At 41.2% G+C, this 23,418-nt stretch overlaps 1 protein-coding gene across 1 annotated transcript in view; it reads right to left on the bottom strand.

Moving 5' to 3' along the window:
- The window catches only part of ZMIZ1 (zinc finger MIZ-type containing 1), a 153,573-nt gene that overhangs the window by 14,497 nt on the left and 115,658 nt on the right, over positions 1 to 23,418 (bottom strand). The window contains exons 5-15 of the mRNA XM_074154954.1: positions 19,276 to 19,390; positions 16,830 to 17,047; positions 15,217 to 15,415; positions 13,912 to 14,184; positions 11,573 to 11,755; positions 9,084 to 9,258; positions 7,623 to 7,764; positions 4,048 to 4,258; positions 2,739 to 2,844; positions 2,016 to 2,176; positions 1,640 to 1,707 (exon numbers count right to left, since the gene is read on the bottom strand). Of these exons, the coding sequence (XP_074011055.1) occupies positions 1,640 to 1,707; positions 2,016 to 2,176; positions 2,739 to 2,844; positions 4,048 to 4,258; positions 7,623 to 7,764; positions 9,084 to 9,258; positions 11,573 to 11,755; positions 13,912 to 14,184; positions 15,217 to 15,415; positions 16,830 to 17,047; positions 19,276 to 19,390 (1,851 nt within the window). The remainder of the gene's footprint in view (positions 1 to 1,639; positions 1,708 to 2,015; positions 2,177 to 2,738; positions 2,845 to 4,047; positions 4,259 to 7,622; positions 7,765 to 9,083; positions 9,259 to 11,572; positions 11,756 to 13,911; positions 14,185 to 15,216; positions 15,416 to 16,829; positions 17,048 to 19,275; positions 19,391 to 23,418) is intronic.

Here is a 23,418-nt window from a genome sequence, read left to right as displayed (position 1 = left end):
ATCAAATAGATGAGATAAGGATAGATCTACTTGTGTGTGTCCACAAGCTGTTTGCATCCTTTAAATAATTTTTTAGTGAAATATATTGCAAATGTAAAGGCTTTTCAAACATAGCAGATCCCTCCTGTCAATATCAGCTAGCACTTTTTTTTTTTTCCAAAGGGGATCTTTTTTTTTTGAGCTACACAGTAATAAGGCTTCAAAGTAACTATGTATTATAGCTGTTTTATTTAAGATCAGAACAAAACAAAAATGGAAATTATTTAGTTACGTAGGCACTTAGATCTGAATGCAGGTGCTCAGAGAAACGACAAAAATTTGAATACATAAATTAAGAAGCAAGACACCCGATTCTTGTAAAATTTTTAGCCTAACTTAGAAGACAGAAAAGATTCAGGTTGTTCAGACAAAGCAGCTGTGCTATAGGATGTGTATCAATCATGGATAGTCATCGAAACAAGCTCGTCTCAAGCCTGCAATGTCCACAGAAGCCGACAGAATGGACAATCTCCACTCCTGCTTATACCCAACATCGCTGGCAGAGCAGGGATTGAACTGGAGACTCACAGAGATGAAGTACGAGCTGCTACAGCTACAGCTGCTGGAGCTAAAGAGTCCTGGCTCCTCGGCAGAGGCTGGAACAAACTCGTAACCCCGTGGGGACTGAGCACAATAGGTTACAGACACTCAACTGGCCTGCAGACATTCTGTGATTCTTTCTGCCCAGTTAAACATAAGAATGGGCAGCCTGTAACCACTTCAAAGCTTTTTGTTCCATTTCTTCTGCAGTCTACTAGCTCTCCGGTCACAACATAAGGTTGAAAGTATGCCAAGGTATCCCTCTTTTCCTCTAAGCAATCACTCCAAACTTCAGCGCCTTGGAAGCCTTCTGCCTTTATTAAAATCACCCTTATTCTGGACTAGAATCCTTTCTGCTTTCTGCTCTCATTTTTTTTCAATTTGCACTTGATGCTGACTTTGACCTTGGAGGATCCAACTTCATTTCCTACCTAATTACTGGGAAATGTTGCAGTCTCCAAAATTCCCCCTCTCCTTGAACACTGCCATTAACTGTGTATCTGTGTGACTCAGAGCACAGTACCTGAGACAGTTATTTCTCATCCGTACTCAATGTTCAGCTGGATGCTGAAGACTTTTTTATCTACATATTCAAAGTTCAGTAATTTGGGCATTACAACACTAAAATTATACAAAAGTAACTCTAGAATAGACTACCCATTCTTTTGCTATGGCATGTTGGTAGATGCTTATACTTCATAACCCAGGGGAACACAAACTCCCAGTTCATTCATTTATGTAGATATCTGTGTTACCAATGTAAATATTTGAGCTTCTTTTGAACTCTACACAACCCATTGATAGCCTGTAATGAGAGCTCACAGATTAGGTATTTTGTGAGAAAATATCCCTTGTTATCTGTTTTTAAATTTCTAATAATCCAGGGTGTTCCCTCAATTTATGAAATATTGCAAGAATTGGACTTTATGCTATTAGGTAAATGAAATAGATACACTTTATTTCCTAGTACTTCCTTTTTCTCCCCTCCATGACCTTAAATATGATCTGAATTTCGTCAAATCGTGTACAACTGCATTTCACGTAGTGTGGTTGCACTTACTTGCATACCGGACACCTCCAAGTTCCTCTTTCACAGTTCAGTTGCAAGTAAGATTCCAGATCAAAGCACTAGGTATCAGAAGGAAACAAAGAAGGGGGGAAAAAAAAAGGGGGGGGGAATAAATAATGTATTAACTGAATCGATTGGACAAAAGCAAAACTGCCATGAAAATAAGACTACTAGCACTGAAAACTAAACCAAATAGCTTACTTTCTCCCTCTACATTAAACATACATATATATTTTCAGTAAATTATTTAGATTGATGGACACAATGAAATCCCATTCCATTAGGCTCTCTCATACAATAACCAAGCCAAAGGTACCGTAACAACACAGGCTGAGGGGATACTGCCCGGCCACTGGCTTCTACTCACTTGTACGTGCTTGCAATCGTGACCCCTTGCTGGGAGCTGAATCCGCCGGAATGTGATGGGACACTTCAGAGACACTTTAATAGCAGTTTGCTCTACTCCATCTTCCCCATTTAGTGTCGCGTTGCCAGAGGAAGCTGCTACGCTACTGAAGTTCCTCTTTACTGTTGAGGAAGAAGGTATGTGTATGTGTGAGAAAAAGCAAGCGTACTGTAAATCCTAATGTAGAAATCTGAAAGACCAACACTTCAACCTTTAAGGGCCAATTTCATGGACAATTTATCCACATAGGTGTATTCTGTGTAATTTAGAACATTCTCCTGAACAGATAAACCATCACACACACATGCAATTCAGCTACACCCTCAACCAAATAAAGTGCCATACAAGCACTTAAAGCAGCGCTAAATAAAGAATAATCTTACTACACGTGGCTTTTAGGTAAGTCAAAAAGAAATACGGGGGAAAAGCCAGAGATTCTCCTGTAATGGGAGAGTCCTCATTAAGAACTAAGCTTGTGTCCTTGGTTCTTTGTTACCTCCACCCAAATAGCCCCCAGCATTTGAGGATACTGAGGATTTGATCTACACACACGATGTTCTGGAAATTCCTGGCAAGTACAGCTCAAGGATTTCAATAATCAAGTAAATCTTGTGTAGAAATAGCTTATCACAACTGAACATAGGCATTCTGGAAAGTCATCACCCACACAAAATGAAAACTCACTCTTAGTGATACAATGTTCTGCTGGGAGGAGGCGTTTCTTTAGTAGACCTTGAAGTACGGAGCGAACTGATGGCCGGTGTACTAACTGCAACACGAACAAGTGTGACTGAAAGAAAACGCATTTTGTTACCAAGAGAACCAAACACACACGGTAGATACGCAGCTGAACAGAGCTGCATTCTTCCCCCAGACACGTGGCTTCCGTAATAGCCTGATGCTTAAATATGAAAGCTGGTTCTGCTTTGCTGCGCACTCGCGCTCCCTTAGGGATATTCTTCATGCTGTGCAGTATGTTGTTCTGTGCTCCAGGAGCATAACGTATACAAGGGCTTCAAAAAAAGCAAAGATTTTCTGCATTTTCTCCCTCCTTAGTATTCAGAATACATAGGGCTGACGTATTCATCTCTGACATCAGGGTTTATTTTTAAAACCCTGGATTCTTTGACACAGCCTAGCCTACCTGCCTGCCCTCAGACTACGTTGGAAGTTGCAAAAACGATTTGCTACTGATGTGTCTGGAACCAACTGAATCTTCTTCCCCAACACAGAGCTCATTGTGGATTCACTGGAGGCTGTGCCTGCTCTTAGCCACCAGATAAATGACAGTATGTGGAGAAACATCAGTGTGAGGTAAAGCAAAATGGGTGGATGGCTTCTTGTCAAAGTGCCTCACACTGTGACCTTGGGAGAGGTAGCAGCTTGCTTTCTTGTCAGTGACAACAGAACAGTCAAAAGCTCAGACTGTGTGTCTGCAACGCTCTGCATTAAAAATACAGTACTTGTCCCTGAGAATAACTAAACCATGGAAATGGAGAATGGGGAAAGTTGTGTGGTCTAGACTGCATCATGGAACGTGAAAAGCTATTTCAAAAATCATCACCACCACCACCGATTATGGTGTTGATGTTCCCATGTCAAACCAAACACCATTTAATACCCTAAGTAAATAAAATTAGTACCAGACAACAGTTTGCATCACAATAATCTACTTCTGCATTAATACACTTCAGCCGCCTTGTTACACAGGCACACACCAAACAGGCAGGAGAACAAACTCCTTTCCGACCCTAGACCACAAGCGTTTTAAAGAGACATCAGAAGGACACCACTACATTCTGCAATAATTCAGCAGCAAAAATTTCCATATTAGCACTCTGACTGTGTCAACATCATGAAACAAGCACCTTACCAGAAAAATGGATGGAAAAAACCATGAGAGTAAGGCTCTTTCAGCTAAGGCAACATTTGCAAAATGTACTAAAGAGCAAACTCAGCATCAGCAGCTGCACCGTGAGCTCAGTGTACTTACACAACAACATGCTGTGACTGTAATTTGAATCGTGTTTCTTCCCGGCTGACAGACGTGCTTTAGGTGCAGGGGTTTATGAGATGTCTTGTTGTCGCCACGTTCGATGGTAAGTGGGGTTGCATTAACGCTGACCTGGACTGAAGCTGGCCAGTTTGTGTTCATTTGTCTGTCTTCATGGTGATAGCACTTGAACTGCAATTCCAAGTCAGACCTGTACAACAACCAATAAATCTTCCTTTAATTTTGCTTTCACATTGCAGAGGGAGGTCGTTTTGATGCTAGGAATGCTCTTTTTATCAATCAGATTATTTTTCTAGAATATAGGATATAAAGGATATAAATAGTTTCTTCATAAAAGCCCTTAACAGAAGCAAGTCATGATGAATTAATGATGCAATCATGCCACAAAGTTGTTACTATTTTACACTTATAAAGGACTTTCCAAGGGAACATCTCAAACCACTTTGCAAAACCAGACCATGGAATGATCCTGCATGAAGAAAAATGTTAACATCAGGTAAGTGCTTCCTGTGTGGTACAAGTTAAGAGCACGAAAGTGACTCGCTGCAGTGGGTTGTGTTGGAAGACCGTGGATTCTTCACTACTTCAGAGCATTTAAAAAGGTATTTGAATGAATGCTTGTCAGACAAAATGCAGGTACAGCTAATCCTGCCTTGGAACAGGTAAATCAAATAAGACAAAACGAGCACTGTATCTCACCCCCTGTGTCTCTGTGATTCCAAATTAACACAGCTGTGGATTAAGCCTACCCAATTTAGACCTCCTTTCAGAGCATGAATTCCTCCCACCTCTCCAATAATAACTTCCACACACTATTTAGCTCCTCAAAAATTAGTTTTATAACACCTCCAAAAAAGGAAGAGGCTGAGATTAAGTTAATCACAAATTAAGTGGGTAGAGACTATGACTTCAGTTTCATACATGAATGTTAACCTTGTGTTAGGAATGAGTAATTTGGAACAGAAATTTAAAAGAACGTGAAGAACTGAACTGAAATGTCAGGATTCTGCTGTTCCTGACAGCAAAAGACAGCTGAATGTTTATCTTTTATGCTTGAAAAATCTAGGTGCTCATTTCTTCATCTTGCCTGAAGGCAGATATCTTTGTAAGATCCATGAGAAACAGCTCACTCAGGAGATCACCACCTTTACTGCCATTTTCCTTATTCAAGCCCAGAGATTTCAACTCTGACTTAACACCATCTTTTCTTGATTTCAAAACATCAAGATTTAGCACTGGCTAAAAACATGTTTGTTTGTTTGTTTGTTTTTTAAAAAAAAGAAAGCTACAGAATACAAATTACCTGACCTTTCAATATAATCCATCTATATTAAGTCTTTCCAGGCTTTTTCCCAGTATTTTATTAACAATTTTTTGAAAGCTCTCTCTGCAAGATCCACTGGAGATTCTTACACCTCAGGAGAAAACACTGCAGTCACCCAAACCCAGAGGGAAGCAAGGCTTGGTACCTTTGACACAAAACCCAAGCAGATGAAGTGTGTTCCTGAGGACTCTGGGCACGCCTGCTGAATGTCACAGAGCGGTGACAGAGCCCAGGAGACCCTCATGTTCTTAGCACACAGTGTCTCCACCGTGGGATGCTATTAATAACTGAGCAGTGCTAAGACTGAACCAGCTTCAGGAAGGCATTTTCCCTGCCTTCAACCTTTCTGTTTCTCGTAACCATGAGAAGTTCCCAGTGGGGAAAAAAATAGTTGCCCTGCTATTCATTATGTGTGTACACGTGAGAGGTTTTGCTGAATATTTTAACTGGCAGACAAATATTCAGAATTGGCTCGATTCCACCATTCTCTATAAAACCAAAATCCATCCACACATGTGACTAATTCATTTTTCTGGAATCCATCCAGCCCTGAGTTAAATGTGAAATGACTTCATTACAGGACCATCCGTTCTCCCCACTATTAACAAGGTTCTCAAAACAGCAGACCTGAGCACAGTTTACCTATGAGTCTTCATTAAAATAAGTTTAAATAAAGCCTATGTGTTCGGTGAGCTAGGGAAGAAAGAAAGAACAGATATTAAGAAACAACCTCATGCCTCAGTGCAGCACTATAAATCTACTGAATGAGCCAGCACAATCCCCAGTAGTGATTACTTATTAATAAGAACCGGCAAATAACTGCCAAAACTCCCTCTGCTGCGAGTACTCCACGATAATGAAATGCAAGTAAGCAATAACTGACCTCAAAGTTAGGTGTTAATTATTGGATGTGGTCTGCCTGCAATCTCCCTCCCTTCCAGCCCCCAGGCTACCCCATGGGGCATCGTAGCAGCAAGGACTCCTGCATCCTGCATCAAGCCTCAGCTTTAGAGCCAGAGTCCATCCCTGGGGACACCTCTGCCCACCTCACCCGCCGCCCCCCCCATGAAAATAGAAGTCTCAAGAGGATTCCAGTGAATGGGAAGAAGACGCTCACAGGGATAAAAAGCTGAAGCTACAAGTTATCACTCCCATTAAGGTCAGGGGGTATGTGGCCCAGGCTTGTGAATAAACTGAAAGTGAGGCAGGTGTAATGGAAAATGTGCTTAAGATGCTGCATTTTACTAACTCAGCTCCTACACCTGTGAAACAACCTCCATACAAGGTCCTGAGCAACTAACCAGCCCCCACAGTGCACAGGGACAGGCTCAAACAATGTTAATCAGCTGCCAGGATAAACACTGAGATACTTTCTGAGAAAAACAGAATGAAGAGACAAAATTATCCCACGGTATTTGAAAATATACACCAAAAAAATTTAAGGCTCTGATTGTCATTTGATCTAAAGCCCTTCCATGAGCATGGTGGAATGAGGACATAACCTGGAATCACTTATGCAGATCTACATGAAATGCAGGAAAGCACCACCTAGGAAAGCTATTCCTGTGCTGGAAAGTAGTACTCACTGTAAGCGAAAACCAGAAGCCTTTGCACGTGGAAAGTTATGCTCCAATACTTCTGACCTGTCCTTACTTGTGGAGTCATAGGAGAGGGGGAATTTAGGAAGTTAGTTTCTACAGTTTGGACGATTTAAGCACTTGTCTTTTCAAATGATTTTACCAAACCTTTAAATCAGGTCCTTCATTAGCATGTTATTTTTCATCATCACATATCTGCGTCATTTAATTTAAGCATAAACTGTAACAGTCCTGCATAGTTACTCCTGCAACTAACGTTTCACAGGCCACAAAGCACCTAGGACTTCAGAGTCTCCCATTAAGAAGTACAAGTTTGTACTGGTGTTGGTCATGTACATCCCACACCCGTTCCACCCAGAGCAGAAAGGATGGAACACAGCTGCAGTGATCTTTCAAAACACCGCAAGCTGTACGCTGTCAGCAAGGCCATGCAGCACAGATCAGGAAGCATTTTAGAGCGTGTCGTCCCTGGGAAGTGACAGGTGAGGGTATCTGTGAGCTTAAAGGGCATTTTTCCTATCTCGGCTATAATTTTAAACGTGAAATTCATGGCAAACCTAAACGAAGTTCATCTGGCGTGCCACTCCTCCGTCACCGGGTGCAAGCCTTCCTCACAGCAAGGCCGAGCTTACCTCCACATCAGCGTCTGATGAACAGTTGGCCGTAAGTGAAAGACGTGGTTACTGACAGCCAGGTTGTGTTCCAGCCGGAAGGGCTCCAGTACAACGCCATCTCTCACGGGAAACGTCAGACGCAGCTCATCATTGTGGTTGGCTGGGATCGAAGAGGGAGAGAAAGCGTGAACTTTCCCTTTAGCATCTGCAGTGCGATAATAATGTGTATATTTATACAGAATAGTAACAAACGGCACAGTGATCTGCTACTGGGTCTAACTTAGAAGGTTCATACGCACAAAAAAGAAAATCACAACTACATCACCTAACTGATACAAGCGACAAGGCCCAAACTGACAGCGATGGCAATGCGAAATCTTCTATTCTCCCACACTTAACATTAGGACCTTAGCTTTCGGGCCCCAAACAGAAACCAGGCATGGCAAGAATTCCTGTTTTTTATTACTGGATAGGTTCTGTGTCCAGGCTTACTCTGTGGGCAGAAGACTGACAACAAATCTCTTAATTATGGCAAACTGTGATAATGCGTATTTTCGCTGCTTTGAACTGGGATCAACATTACCCAATTAGTTCCAACAGTTTCATCAGCTGAAGATATCCAATGACCAAAGACACTGGTATCCAATTACTAGCTGATCTCATAAAACGAGGTTTTGTGGTAACTTACAGCTAATCTATGAAGATTGCCCAAATAATACCGCAGGCCACCTTCTCCTACTATGTTTTTCAGCTACCCTCAACTCCAAACACCAAACTCCAAACTGCTAATGCAACAGCAGTTATTTTACAGAAAACATAAAGGCTCTCCCAGTTCCCTAGTAAATGATATCTCCTACTGTTCATTAGTCACTTCAAAACCTCAAATATCTTGTGCTCATATACAGCCAGAGAGATCTTGTTATTCCTGCCCTGTTCCCAGCCAAATGTAGCTGTGACGTTGACTGGCTTTGAAAGAAACATATATCAATTTTTGGCATTCTACTGAATATTCTTAAGAAGCCTGTATGGATCACAATAGAGACACCGCTATAAATATTCACATTTTACGCTATTCTGCAGTGATGTTCAACGAATGGCTTTGCCCTTGAACAAAACAGACCACAATGAAGGTTCATACAGTAAACAAACCTACCAAGCACACGTAACGCAACCCAAAATCAAGTGGTTTATCCTCAGGAAGCATATCAAAGGAATACTTCAGGAGTAAAATCCTTAAAAGTTTAACCTGGAAGAACTTTTCTGATACTCTGTTTTAGGACGGGATAGCAATCTCTCTCTTTCCTGTCCACTGGCCCTAGTGAGCCCGCACTGTGCACGCCCCGTAGCACAAGTTAGCAATCGGAGCCTCTCCCAGAGCAGCAATCAGAGCTCGTTTCCAGACTCGGAAATGTATGTGGCAGAGAACAGAGGGTCAATCTATGACTGTGGGACTGTGGGGGCATTCCATTTGCTACTCACTTGGAGGTGGTGGTAAAGCATTGATATTTGGTTTAATGTCAGGTGGGAATGGTGGTTTGACATCCTGGTTAGGTGACAGGTATGGAGGAATATTGCTCCCTGGAGTCATAGGTGGCGTGGGGTTTCCTGGAACAGGTGAATGAGGGTAATTTGCCACAGGTACAGGCCTTGATGGCTAGAAAATAAATAACATCACATTGTTATTGCAGTCTGAAAATAAGAACAATAAGCCTTGTGAACTGTACTGCTATCAAACACCAAAGACTACAAACACCATAGGGAGGCCCCTCTGTCTCCGGAAGGACAAGAAACCACAGGACGTCCCATGAGGCCTTCAGGGAAGAGGCAGACTAGGAAAGCAAAGCAGGAACTGAAACCAGCAGACCAGCCAGCTTAATTCAGGCAATGACTAGATACAAGCAAGGCTGCCAAGAGGCTTATCGCATTCCTCTGAACACTCTCTTTCCAAAACCAACCAGCCATTCGCTTCAGTTTTTCCACACCACACCACCCCAACCCACCCAGCCCTTTGTATCTCTTTGGCTTCCTCCCAAAATAGCCCCAGTGCACAAAAGCCTACATGAAAAACAAAATCCAAAAGACATGCAATTAGAATGTCTCTGTCCCTTTTACTTCCATCTACCCTTTCTTCCACCCCTGCCCAACTCATATATTCAGAATGAAAGCCCTGGGGGGCTCAGGGGATGTCTTCTATTCTGTGTACCTACAATTTGATTCTGTTGCTAGTTTGCTGCTGAATAAGACAAGCTAAGAGAAAAAGGATAGTTAAGTATAAATAGTAGCTACAGTATTAAAAAAACATTGGTTCTGTTTCTTGCAATTAAAGGGATGGTTGCAGTCAACAGAATAAACCAATAACAATGATGCAAAGGAAGCTGACATTAAACAAAACTGCAGTTGCACGGTACTCTCTTGTAATAGCTCTTGTATCACAAATGCATACACATGAGTGTCAGAAGATGAAAATCTTCACAGACAGCCAAAGTATCAGGACTTCAAATCTGATTCTGTATCTAAATGCTGTGCTGCGAGCCTAGGATACTCCAAACTACATAAAAAGAGAGCTGCATTCTGAGATCTTAAGCATTTACATTTCCAACTAGCTTTTCTTTTTCCTTTAACACATACAGTTACTATCTCTACAATCACTACAATCCAAAGGTTCCAGTCCTGTCTGTGGCAAGATGGAATTTTTCCCCTCGCCAGGATAGTCTCCCTTCTTAACAAGGTCTTGTATTTTCTAATGGTCGATACTTTAACACAGAACAGGGGATGCATTAGAAAGCCCACAGATTCTCTGTTAGAACTATCCTGTAAACAAAAAAACTTAAACCCCATCTAAAATAAACACATATAAAATGTATTAAAAAAAACTATCACTTAAAAACTTCAGAAAGGTCTTCTGCTGTTATTTTAGCATAAGTGACTGCACTGGAAGTTGGGGATCTGTCTCCTCCTCGTGTTCTTCCCGGCAGTGTACTGCAAAAGCTGCCACGATGCAACAGGCATTCCTTTGGGTACCACAGTGGGTGGACAGCTTGGTTGCATGTAGAACAGATGCTCTATAGTAAAGCGGTTTGGGGCATTTTCCCCTCTCTTTTCCAACGGTGTTTTCTGCATGAATCACGTTGGAACAATTCCAATTCAACACCAATGTGTAACCTAGACTACTTCAGCCTACATTAAAAATCAGAATGTAGTCCAGAGACCTCAACAGCTAATGCTCCAAAAGCAGGTCAGACCATCGATGGTCCTCCCCGTTTTTATACTGGCTGCAGTACCTGTGTGCAAAAGATCGCTTTTGTGCTCACTTTAAAAGATGTGAAGTCTCAGCAGGCCCTCAGTACAAACTCAGTTCAGATAATACAAAGTGCTCAAGATGTATCCATAAAACAGGTTTTAGGCAACACTTTAACAATTCTAATTCTTGCCCAAAACAAGCAGCACAGAGGAGAAAGGAGGAGAAAAGGGGAGGGAGAGGTTGGAGAAAGTCACGCAAACTTCAGTTCAAAGATTAATTCGACAGCTGGAATGGCTTTTAAGTTTGGGCTGGCTTAATCCAACAGTGACCACTGTAGGTTTGAAATTGGGATGCTGCAATGTGGAACTTGCTCATTACAAATTTCCAAAGATATTTTTGCAGGGTGCTATGATTAGGTGAAAATATTACACCTGAATCCCATTAGGTACTTGTTTTTACATGCTATTTTTAAAGCGAAACCAACGTTTTCTTGTAAAAGCCTCTAATGAGCTGCAGTAACATTCAATTTTCTTTTTGAACTGCTCTGAAGTTACAATGCAACTTGGCTGATTGACTTGATTCTGTGATATCCAAAGCATTAGTAAAGACACTGTGCTTTTTTCTCTCTTTCGTTTAATTACATAAAAACAGTACCTATGCAGTCATTAATGTGACTTCACTCATAAATGTCTTCCAGAATGCAACAAGATAATCTAAAAATTCTTACCTTGTAATACTGCCCCATGTTGACCGTTGGAGGAGGGTACTGCCCTGTGTTTTGCTGGCTTGGCATCCTCTGTCCAGGATAGTTGGGAGACGTAAGGGGTCTTGGAGGGTTGGGAGCGGGGTATTGACCGGGCTGGTTTGGAAACTGGCTATTTGGTCCATACTGCTGGTTTCCATAATTCGGCTATTTCATGACAGAGAGGAAAGAAGACAAAGATCTGATTCATGCAAGCAGCTGTCCTGAATTGATTATTAGTGTACATTCAACAGTGGAATCAAAACAAACAAAAAACCCCTCCAGGTGAACGCTCCTCAACTTAGTGCCGCTCCTGCCTAAACCAGGACTCTGACGGCTGGAGGTGAATGCTCACTCAAAAGCAGAAAAGTCCCACAAATCAAAGTGGGTTAAGAATAACCATGTACCTTAACACACACAAACGCTCAGCCTTGCAGCGCTGTCAAAGGGCACCATGTTTGAAGAAACCTGAATAACAACCAGATGCAATGTTGACAAAAATCTCTCTGTTTTTGCAAGTGCTACCAGTCCCATCCCTGGGGCTCCTTTTCCAGATGGAGAATGAAAGCACAAAAAGTAACATAAAAAAATAATAATCCTGAAATGGGCAGAGAACAGAAGCTGCGTGGTCCATCTCTGTCTTCTCAACAGAGCTGCTACGCTGGCCCTGAGTGTTGAGCGAAACCCTGACAACTAAATAGAAGCTATTACTAGTCAGAAACACCTCGCTAGGGCTGGCTAGTACTGTGCTGCAGTTTCGGAATCACAGTCATGAAAACTGGAACTTTAAAGGTAATGAAATGACAATTTGAAAAATTAGCTGATTAATAAGAAATTTCCATAAATAAAGGTTTCAAGAACCAACAAGCAAATAGTATCTATGGGATCTGCAGAATTCCAGATCAGCAAGCAGGTAACATTTAGGACACTGTTCAGTATCGACTTCTTGGGAACATGGTCATACTCACTTACAATTAAAAAACCTGCTTCTGAAACAGCAAAAAAGGATTTACAGTCTTCCTTAAAATATGAAATCTGAAGAGAAAAATTAGCTGAATGAGCCACATTCTTTGTTTTCTTCACTTAATTGTAGAGTAAGTGGCACTATTTACAGAGTGAAAAGCCTTCCCAGAGAAGAAACTCCTGCAAAAGCACAAAACCTTTTTTTATTTCTGATTATTTGTTTAATTTAAAAAAAAAATAGTTTGCAGATCAAGACAGAAATGTAGCTCAATAATAAATGTTTGCTATATTTTCTGCATGCCATGGTACCCTTTGCTGTATGTTTTCTATAAACTTACTACCATTACTATAGTCAGGGCAGTATCATAAAATATTCAAAGCTCTACACCTGGAGTTACTGTTGCTGTTGTAGTCTCAGTTTAATACAGAATTTTACCAGGAAATTATCTCTGAAGCTCGTAACTGGTGGGTAGATTTGTAAAGACATTTAGGTGCATATAGACGCCAAGAGTTGGTGAGATTCTCAAAAGTATCTACGTGCCCAATTCACACCAATCTGAACAGTAAAATGCATTGGTGATTTTTAAAATCCAAAAGCTCCTCTCTCTACATCTTTGGTTGTCTAAATTTCTTTAAAATTTTGACCCTAAGTATTTTGCCCAAGGTCATAATACACATCGATGGCAATGTAATTTTGCCTACAAAGCCACTCAGATCTTGTATAACAGCATGGGAACTTAGACAGAAATACCACACTCCAAATAAACTTATATTAGATAAATGCTGACACAAAGGGATTTGAGTTCAACGTGATTTATATTCATCTCAGTGCCTATGAAAATCAGGCCTCAAGAAGTTTGGAAAGCAATTGGTCTTTAAAATAACGTTATTACTATTGGTGTTTATACAACGTATGCCCTGGTTTTTTTAGAACACTAAAACCATCCAAAAAAAAAAAATGCAGATCACATACGTATTGGGCTCAAATGAAGTATTTCACCTTCAACACCTCTTAAATTGTCACGTTAAATAAATCCACTCCTGTGAAGGAAGTCTGCTTAAGGTCCATGAATTCACCATCCACCATGAAGATCTCAAAGTGACATTTTGAGGGCTGAGCCAGTTTTGGGCCTTTCTTGGTTTTAATGATTGTCATCTTGACTGACACAGCAAGGGCCAACCTGAACATTTTGGAAGCTACAAAGGAAGAGCTGCTGCAGCTTGTATTTTAACAGCAATACTCCTACCACGGCGGAACAAAGATGTACCTGTCTTACAGGGATGCACACCACACGTTACCCAGCGTGTTGCAACTTTCAGTCAAAACAATAGTGCGTGCAAAATATAATCGATTTCATTACCTCTCCTGGGTACGGTCTCTTAATGCCCTGTATAGGCAAAGACTGGGGGCGTGGGCCTGGGTAGGCCTGCTGGGGCATCCTCTGCCCATGGGTGCTGAAGGGACTCATTCCAGGAGGCCGAGGCTGGTTCATGCCCATGGGTGGCCCACTCATGCTGGAAGGCGTCATTCCTGCTCCCATGCTTGCAGGGTTCATGTTGCCTGGCATAGAAGCAGGGCCACGAGGACCAGGCTGGTTCATAAACTGGTTGTTGTAAGCCTGAGTTGGACCCATCTGGAAAGAGGAACAAACCTTCAACGGAAGAAGAAGAAAAAAAAAAAAGAATAAAATGCGACATGCATTTAAAATGGGAGGAGGGAGCTGAACATGCTTTTGGGGGAGGGAAGAAGGGGAGGATTTATGTCGCATTTTCCTTCAATGTTCTCCAGCGTTTGATGGGCGGTGATGTTATTTATAATAAAAATTCAGTTGGAATTGTAGAAGGCATAAGAGAGACAGACAGACGTAAGTCTAAGATGAGCGATTCAATCAATCAAATTGGCTAGTCTATTACTGTAAGGTAAGAGGTTAGGAAGTTGGCTGTGTAAATACAGCACAACACTACGATTTCTAAGACATTGTGCTTCGTTACATCACTCGGTGTACGGGCCCATATACTTCAAACCTCAGAAAGGTAAAAAAGCTAAGGAGGGAAAAAACCTCGATGGATCAAACCCTTGTTTATTTTAAGAAAAAATTATTACATGAAGTCATGACACGCTGGAGGCTATGGATCACCAGAAATGCATGTCTCGCATAGCTGTTCTCATAGACAACTTTATTAAAAAGCAAATATCTTTTCTACTGTTGTTTCTGTGTTTGAAGGGGGAAAAAAAACAACAACCAACTGTAGCTGGCAAAATAAACAATTACCCAAGCTGTACAAAACCTATTCCAAGATTCTGGAACGTTTCACCCGCTACTCAAATTTAGAGGTTTGCAGGGCTGGCAAAGGCAGCAATAATATATCACATCAGATGCAGCCACAGATGCATAATCTTCAAATTTTTTTTAAAGGGGCAATCTCCAAACAACAAAATACACTTAGGAAAGAATTACCAGGAAAAACATTGGAGACTGACTCATACCTATATACACACATTCCAGCAGTTTTTCATAAGCATTTATAACCATGCTCATGCACACAAAAAAATAATAAAATAATAGAGTAGGCACCCTAATAAACAGGGGAGTAAGAAAGACAGCCCAAGTCCCTGTAATGGTCCAGATCAGGCAGGTATGAAGACATAAGGGTTACTCTCTTACCGGTCCATACTGGTTCATGTCCTTATTCTGCGTTTCCTGAAGGGCTGCCACAGTGGCTGTAGCTGTAGCTGTTGCTGTAGCAGCTGCAGCCGCAACGGCAGCGGCGGCAGCGGCAGCAGCTGGCTGGGTGAAATCAGCCGGCGGCCTCGTATGGGGGGGGATCCCCATTCCTGCAGGAGTATTGGGGCCTCCAGGGTAACTAACAGGGAAGAAAGGAGAAAAAGAGAGAGAATGAAGACGTGCCTGGTGGATTTTGTTTTTAACCTTGGTGTGATCCTCATGTGGAACTGTTCCAAAACCACCTATCAATGCCTAGCCAAAGCCAGCAGGACAGGCAATGAGGTGCGCACATGCGGTACAAGTGTTGCTCAGGAGCAACAGCCACAGAGCTGCCACTGGGATTGCAAGGGGCCGTTGTCAGTTGTTTCGGGGGCAGAGAACTGCTCTGCAGCTCTGTAGCTTACGGCAAAGTTGAACTGCAATCCTGAAAGTTAATGCACGCTCTGTTTCCCAGTAGCGTAGGGGCAGCATGAACAGAAAGCTTCCTCCACTCCAGCGCGCTCATCTGCGTCACTGCTGAACGATGCCAAATGTTGCCGCTGTTGTAAACGCATTCCTCCCTGTACCTCAGCAGAAAAGCCAGGAGAGACCCAGCTCTACTGGATCCCACACAACGTATTTTGCATTTCCTACCTGGCTCTCCTATTGATCATAAGCTAAATTAAGCTAAACCTTAGCTAAACTAAGTGCCTTCCCCGCTCCAAGACATGAACTATCTTTATAAATATGGGCCAGTGTACTGTGCCCATTTTAGAGATGTTAATACAAAGCTAAAGAAACTTTCTGACTTGTTCAAGGTCACTCAGTAGACCAGTGGCAGAGAGGAAAGGAGAGAGAAGTTCCCTGCGTCCCAGGTTTACATTCTTCACACTAGACTGACTATGCTAACAACCTTTCCAGCAGGCTTTGCAGAGGGACCATAAATAGTGGTTTCAGTTAAGTGCACTTTACCACCCTTGTTTACAAAGCATAGACACAGAAAGTCAAAATGTAACAAAACCCAGACTATTAGTTTTGGTTTATTTCACTAATGCAGCATTTACTTCCCCAAAATAAATACACAGCTTGACCATCTCTCTTGACAAACATCTTCACCCCCAATTCTTTTTCAATTCCTGCTGTGGAGTAAGACTTTGGGCAGAAATATCCCACTGCACTGGAACCTGCCTCGCCTAATACTCAAGCTTACTCCTCCATACGCACGTAGAAATTATACCATCAATACCTTTCACATCCTGGCCTTATTAAATGTTAATCATTCCTAAGCTTGTGGTCTGTTTAACAATCTCTCTTAATTAAAACTTTATTTTGGGGGTTTATTAGAGCTAATTGATTGACCTAAGCCATTTCCATTTACTGTGATGAATTTCATTGCAGTTTGGGTAGCTGATTTCCGAAGCTGTAAAAGCAGTATGCACTTTAGTTAACCAGCATAAAATAGCTACTGAGACTTTATATAATTAAAATAAGCCCATGACACTTCTGCCAGGTCACCAAAACAAGCTGTATCAACTACTTACATCCATTTTTCAGCTCACACAAGTAAATCTTACCTGCCACCAAAGCCTCCACTGCCAGGATAATTGGGTCTCCCGTACATGCCCTGCTGGATGTAGGGCTGAGTGGAGCCTGCCTTGGTTGAAAATTGTTGCTGCTGCCCAGCAAACTGAGGGGAATTGATTCCAGGGTTGCTGGTAGTCATCCCAGAAGCCATGGGATTTCCTGCTGGGTTCATAGGGTTGTTAGCATTTGCCATTGGATTTCCCAGCACCTGTGAGTAGAAACATGAGAATAAGGGGCTGTACATTGACCTACAATCAAGCAAATTAAGTTGATTTGCTGCAATCGATAAACTACAATATAACCCCCCCGTACTCTTAACTCTAATGAACATACACCTTGTTGACATCTAGGTGCACATTCCTGGTGATTTCTCCTTTTCTTTTGCCATTTCCAAGCAAATAAGAGTTTCTGATCTCTAGTTATCCTCCACGAGAGATACTTAACTCGATGAAACCCAAACTAACACGCTTACGAAAAAAGTTATGATGAAGACCTGCTAAAACCATGCTCTGTAGCTGACAAATTAATCCGATTAAGAGAAAGTACATGCTTTATCTTTTTATTGATGTAAGACTTGGAAATAACTTGCAACTACTCAGTCTCACTGCCATGCTGCACAGGGCACTACAGATGCAAAAATTGAGACAGAACATATTTCAGTGGCTGAACCCATTCTTGAATCTAATTCTCTCTGAAGTGTACAGAAATCTGTCAGTTGTTTTTACTGCTTCTTAGAAAAGAGTCCTCTGTTTTGTTTTTAAAATGACTTTGTTTGCTTGTTTGAAGCATTATTTTTTTCAGTTGAACCTAAATTGCTAAGATTTCCATTGAGATGCAAGTATGGCTGCATGGAAATCTATCTCCTACTTGGGAAGAAATTTAGTGGTTATGATTTTTGCAGAAGACCGAGTCATCAGCTTTGGGAATTTCTGAAAGGGAAATGACGAGCCTGGCTCATTCGTTTCCCTCGGGGAGCATGAAGACTTACGGGAAACCCCGCCATTCATTTCAATCTGCTCTGAACAGCTACAACCAGGCTTAACGTTTCAGAGTTTCACCTTCCCCTTGCAGTGATTCTGAAGAAGCATTTTCTTCTTTATACCAAAGCACTTTTTTTTTTTTCTTTTATCACACATTCCCCTCAATTATCATGAAGAGTTCAAGTTACATCACAGTGTTATGATAACTCAAAACTCTTACATCTTTTTAAAATTTTTTCTTTCCTTTTGCCTTTTTAAGCGTGAAAGACTTTCACAAGAAACTGTATTTCCATTTTCTGGCCAATGTATAGACCTACCTGTTTACTCAGGTGTTTCTCTCCCAGATGGGATACATTTTCATTTAAGGTGTTAAAAAGTAACCACCAATAATAAATGATGTTATAGAATGTGTAACTGTTTCCTCTATTTTTTGAAGAAAGATTTTGCCACAACCAGTACTTCCATAACTGCCACGTAAGTAAATGACTTGGCCCCTGAATGATTTCTTTTTCAAAGGGCTCAATCCATAACAATTTTGGTTTTAATTTTCTGACCAAAATTGTAATAATAATAAAAAAAAATCCCCAGAAAATTTTGTATGGGATTCAACATCACTTGATTTGGAAAAGGTAGAAAATACAAGTTAGATTTATGTACCATTTGCACTCATTAAAGATGGTGATGTGTTTACAGCACTTCATCCACGCTGTAAGAAAAGGCTAGACTGTCTGATAACTTGATTTGTGCCACTTTCCTTGGAGAGCACACTATCACAAATAATTGGCGTCTCCTTCATTAAAGCTGCTTTTTTTATAGCATAATTCAATATACATTGCAGAAGAAAAAGAGAGGTAAGAGTGGAGAGAACTGAATGAAAATGCAGTAAGCATGGCTCTCACCTGGGAGCCAGGAGCTCATACTTTTGCTCCAATGCATATTGAAATATTTTTGCAGAGTAAGGCGGCATTAACAGGAGAGGTTGAAAAGAGCACAGCCTATAGCTGATAGTTACCACCCCGGCATGGGGGTAGACTTGGCACCGGATTTCACCAGCCCAAAAGTACGACACAACCCCGGGTAAAATCAACAGTCACCGTGAATCTTGCTAGAAATTGTATTTTTAATAAAACAACTCTTCAAATTCAATTGGAATCTCCAAAGAGGCTTGGGATTACCCCAAAATCATGCTTTTGGTGTTGAAATCATACAGTGCAAAATCTGTGCTAAACCCAAGCCTGACATTTGCATGCAGCTAAAGGAGTTACTGACTCAAGCTCTCAGACACCTGCTTCCTGATGCCACCAAAGAGGACACGGCCAGAAAAAAATGAAACGTGTACAAAGGGAACACAGACACTGTTATCGATTGCAAGAGCATTTTTCTAAAAAACTTTCTGCTTTGCAAACATTACTGAAAACATAATCTACAGGGGAGGGAGCGTGAAAACGGAGCTTACCTGGCTTTGAGAGGTGTTAGTCACACCCCATACTGTGGTGACCACTGACAAAGAGCCTGGGGGCTGGTTGGTATTTTGCTGCCAGGGAACAGAATCGTAAGGGAAAGACCCATCACTGCAAAAACAAATGTTTAGGAGGGTGAGATTTTGGAAGTTTAAACAGTGGCAAGTTGCTGGCGGGGACAAAGTGATTAACACCTGACATTACCTTAAGTCCCCACTCCTCCTTCCATTATTAGCCTAGTACTCTCAGAGGCATAAAGCTTCTTTAACAGCAACATGATCATATCAAAACCACACAGAACTAATGAGTTCCTTAACTATATTGAAGCACAGGGTTTTTACCATAAAGGTCTGTCACCAATGAAAGTAAAAATAAACTCAGGGGCAGAGTTTTAAAGAAGGACACTAAGGAAGTTGCTCAGAAGCACTCATTTTTTGCAATCCATCTCAAGCTCTTCAACAATCACTGCTTCAGCTGCCTCGTACCAATTCAATTAGATTTTGAGACCAGACTGCAGCTCCACTGTCTGCACCGGGTCCCCAAATGGCCAGAAAAGCCTTTAAAGGAATAGCAGTTCAACATCATTTTGAAAAGTAAATTGAAATTCAGATAGTGTTCTCCCACACGATGGATAAGCTGCATGCCAAAAACAGTATTAGCTAATCAGCATTCTAGAAAATCAGCTGCAGATATACAACACATCTTTCAGATAAATATGTGGATGAGAGGATTGGGTTTTTCCATTACCTTTGTCCACAGATACAACCAAACATTTCTTACAGTTCTTTTTATATGAAAGCATTGGTGGTTTCAAAATGAACACAGGATAGGTATGCATCTAGTGTAATTAATGAAAAATGTTAAATCCAGTGAAAGTAACTATTAATCCCATAGCTGTAAAATATGTCCCACTTGAAATCTGCTCATTGTCATACTATTAACTTGTAAATTAGATTTCTATTTGCATATACGCACACATACACATATGTGATCTTTCCTCATCTAGATATAAATACACACACACATTGCTCTCTCCCATAACTTTCAAACCCCATTGACTTGTATTTTATACCAAGAACTGCATTTTTCCCTGCACTACCAGCTATCACTGGAATTCTATCCAGGGCTACCTTGCCTAAAGAATCCATACAGGCTCTTTGAGCGCTGTGTCCATGTGCTTCAAAGCCTGCACCAGAAAAAGTGCCACATGATTAACTCACACAAGACACGCTGAGACAACCAACCTGCCAAAGCCCTGGAAAGGGCTCTGTGCAGACCAGGGGGCTGACTCTCCCGTGTCCCCAGGCAGCACTTCAGGCTTGGAGCACTCCTCCAGCCTTTTGTGCTGTGAGCCAAAATCAAGGCTTACCTGTGTGTTCATTCTTCAACCTGTTCACAACACCTACTGTGAATCATTTAGGAATAGGAATTACATTGCACAAAGATGTGCGCATATATGTGATAAAAACTGCTTATGTCTCAAGTAACCAATAATCTAATAACACCCCCAGCAGCTGTGTCAGGCAAAATGAAACACTGAAGACATTCTACAAATAACTAGGAAATTTCAAACAAATTCCATAATGCTGTGCCAGCACAACAGCATTGTAATAGACCATAACTATGAATTTGAACTGACCTATTTGTTTCAAAATACCCAAATTGAATTAAGCAATAAAATCACAAAATGATTAAAATGAATTGAATTAGGGAAAAGAATAATTTCCCCTAACAAATACTTAGGGAAAATTAATGGAAAATAGTAACTCTCTATAAGATGCTTGACATAGAACGGTTACGTTGACAGCATCCATATAAACCAATGTGTGAATAAGGGCATATTTAACACCTTTACAATCAGTAAGCCCCCCTAGCCCACTTTTAAAAAAAATATTTTCTCTCAGAAGGCTGAAAATCTTCCCCTCTCATTCAAAGGCTCAGACAATGGCTTCAGTGACTAATATTTGCAAGTGACGCAATGCTTCAGCAAGTACCCTCCACCAGCACGGAGACAAATAATGACTAACCCAGAATTTGTGACAGCTATGAAGCTTTCCTTTTTTTCCTGCTCTGAATGATGCCTCCTACTTTACTTCCTTCTCTGACTGTTTTTGATGATGTCTGCTCTGTGATTTGTTTGGATATTTATGGCACATATGAGTGTTTGTACACTTCAATGACTACAAAGAAGCTCCCTCCATGACATAAGCAGTTAAAGGACTGACTGCAGCCATTCCTCTCTATCCCCCACCGATGTGCTGTGGACAGGTAATAAAAACGGAGGAACAAGGCAAATATTTCGCAAGTGTATGAGTAAATAAGAAGGGTAATGACAGGCAGGAATCAAACCACAGAGTCACTGAAGGTTCTTCTAATGCAAATATGCTGTACTGATTGTACGCATACTCAAACTTTGAGCTAGCAATGCCTTAGTCTGCTGTTAAGAAGTTGTAACTATTTCTTCGCTTTCTTTGCCTCCAAAGCATGTTTCTCTTACCTGTTCCCCTCCTTTAATGTACACAGAAGAGATTTCATATAGTATTCCATACTTTCCAATGGTAGAGTCAGAGCATTTGTTTAGTGGAAGGCTGCACTGTGCTCTGAAAGACTATACAATCACTTCGTCTAATTACAAAGAAGAGTAAATCACTCAAAATGGGTGACACCTCAAGAAACCATACTGTTGACACATGATGAAAGCCTCCAGCACAGGACCCAGCATAACACATGAAAGCCAGAATAAAAGACTGGGTACGGATTTGTCGGAAAATACTTGTTGTGCACATTGAATCCCATTACTATTACATTATCCAACACAGGACTTACCTTTGTATCACAGACAACATTAATATCGGAAATTATGGCGACACTGAAATAGTGACGGGTACACCTTGTAAAACATCAGCTTATACACCCTAATGCACGTTTACTGTGGTAGATGTCACTTGACACAAACTTCACTTTAGTGGTCCCAATAAGAAACAGACGGCATTCTCGTGGTTTGCATTCCCCAGCAGGATACTGTGGCCCATCACCAATTACATGCATGTTTGAGTATGACTTTTGCCTTGCTGGATACAATATCCACCTTCCTCCACTGTGTGAAGGCTTCTTTGGTTTCAAGCAGTAGGAGATGCTGAAACACGTGCCGCTCGACCAAAGGATTACTCGTCCCACCACTTCTCTCTTTCAACTTGCGTTTCTGTCCTTAGGCAACCCAAAGGAATACTCCCACCATCAAAGGAAAATCCATGTAAGTACCGTAATGAAACGTGACCAATCCAATTCTCATTTGCGAAAGAGCAGTGGCTTTCCCCTGTTATTGTACAGAGCTGTGAATTATTCTGAAATCCCTTTCTTTAAACTTGAAAATGGCAGCCAATAGAGAAAGAAGCTTCAACCTCTCCAGCCACAGCGAAATGCTGCCCACGACGTTGTTCCTCTTGAACGGTACAAGGGTAATTAAGTCTCTCACTACACCCTGGAGGGCAGTGAGTCAGTATGGGCTCAGCTGGAGTCCACTAAAAGAGTATTGACTAAATTTATAATAGTGTTAATGAACCTATACATACTACTGGTCAGCATTAAAGGCCAAACAGCAGAGGAAGCCATAGAGCAATGAGGAAGAGATGGAGGGAAATTACTTCTCAAACTATGATGTAGTGAAACTGCAATCAAGGAGTAAGGAAGAAGGATTTCTTAGCTGCTGGCAAATGTACTGAAACCACCCGTAATACAACGCTCATGTCGGAGAGGTACATCGGTACTTAGGTCTAAACAGCTTCTCTTAATCCCAGTAATAGGGAAACAGAATCAGGCAGATATCCAGCCTCTTTGGAATAGTTACAGACTTCATGTCACACACAGACTGTAAGCTAATTCTAATAAAAGCTGCTTAATAAAAAGCGAGCTCTGTAAATTAATACTAGTCAATTACTGTAATTTATACATGATTTGTGGCTTTATTTGAAAATGCTGTATTTTAAATATGTTTATGTTGTCATTAAAGCAATTGTATGTGTATCTGATACTCTGTTTACATGTCTTCATTGATTGAGGAAGGAGAGATTCAGATGGTTTAGTGAAGTACGCATCCCTAGAGCATTGGTACTTTACATGTTGTGGAGGAGGATAAAAAC

Source organism: Numenius arquata, chromosome 10 (assembly GCF_964106895.1).
Source record: "Numenius arquata chromosome 10, bNumArq3.hap1.1, whole genome shotgun sequence".
Classification (NCBI taxonomy): domain Eukaryota; kingdom Metazoa; phylum Chordata; class Aves; order Charadriiformes; family Scolopacidae; genus Numenius; species Numenius arquata.
The sequence above is the reverse complement of the archived record's forward strand: the minus strand, read 5'-3'. Positions and strand labels throughout refer to the sequence as shown.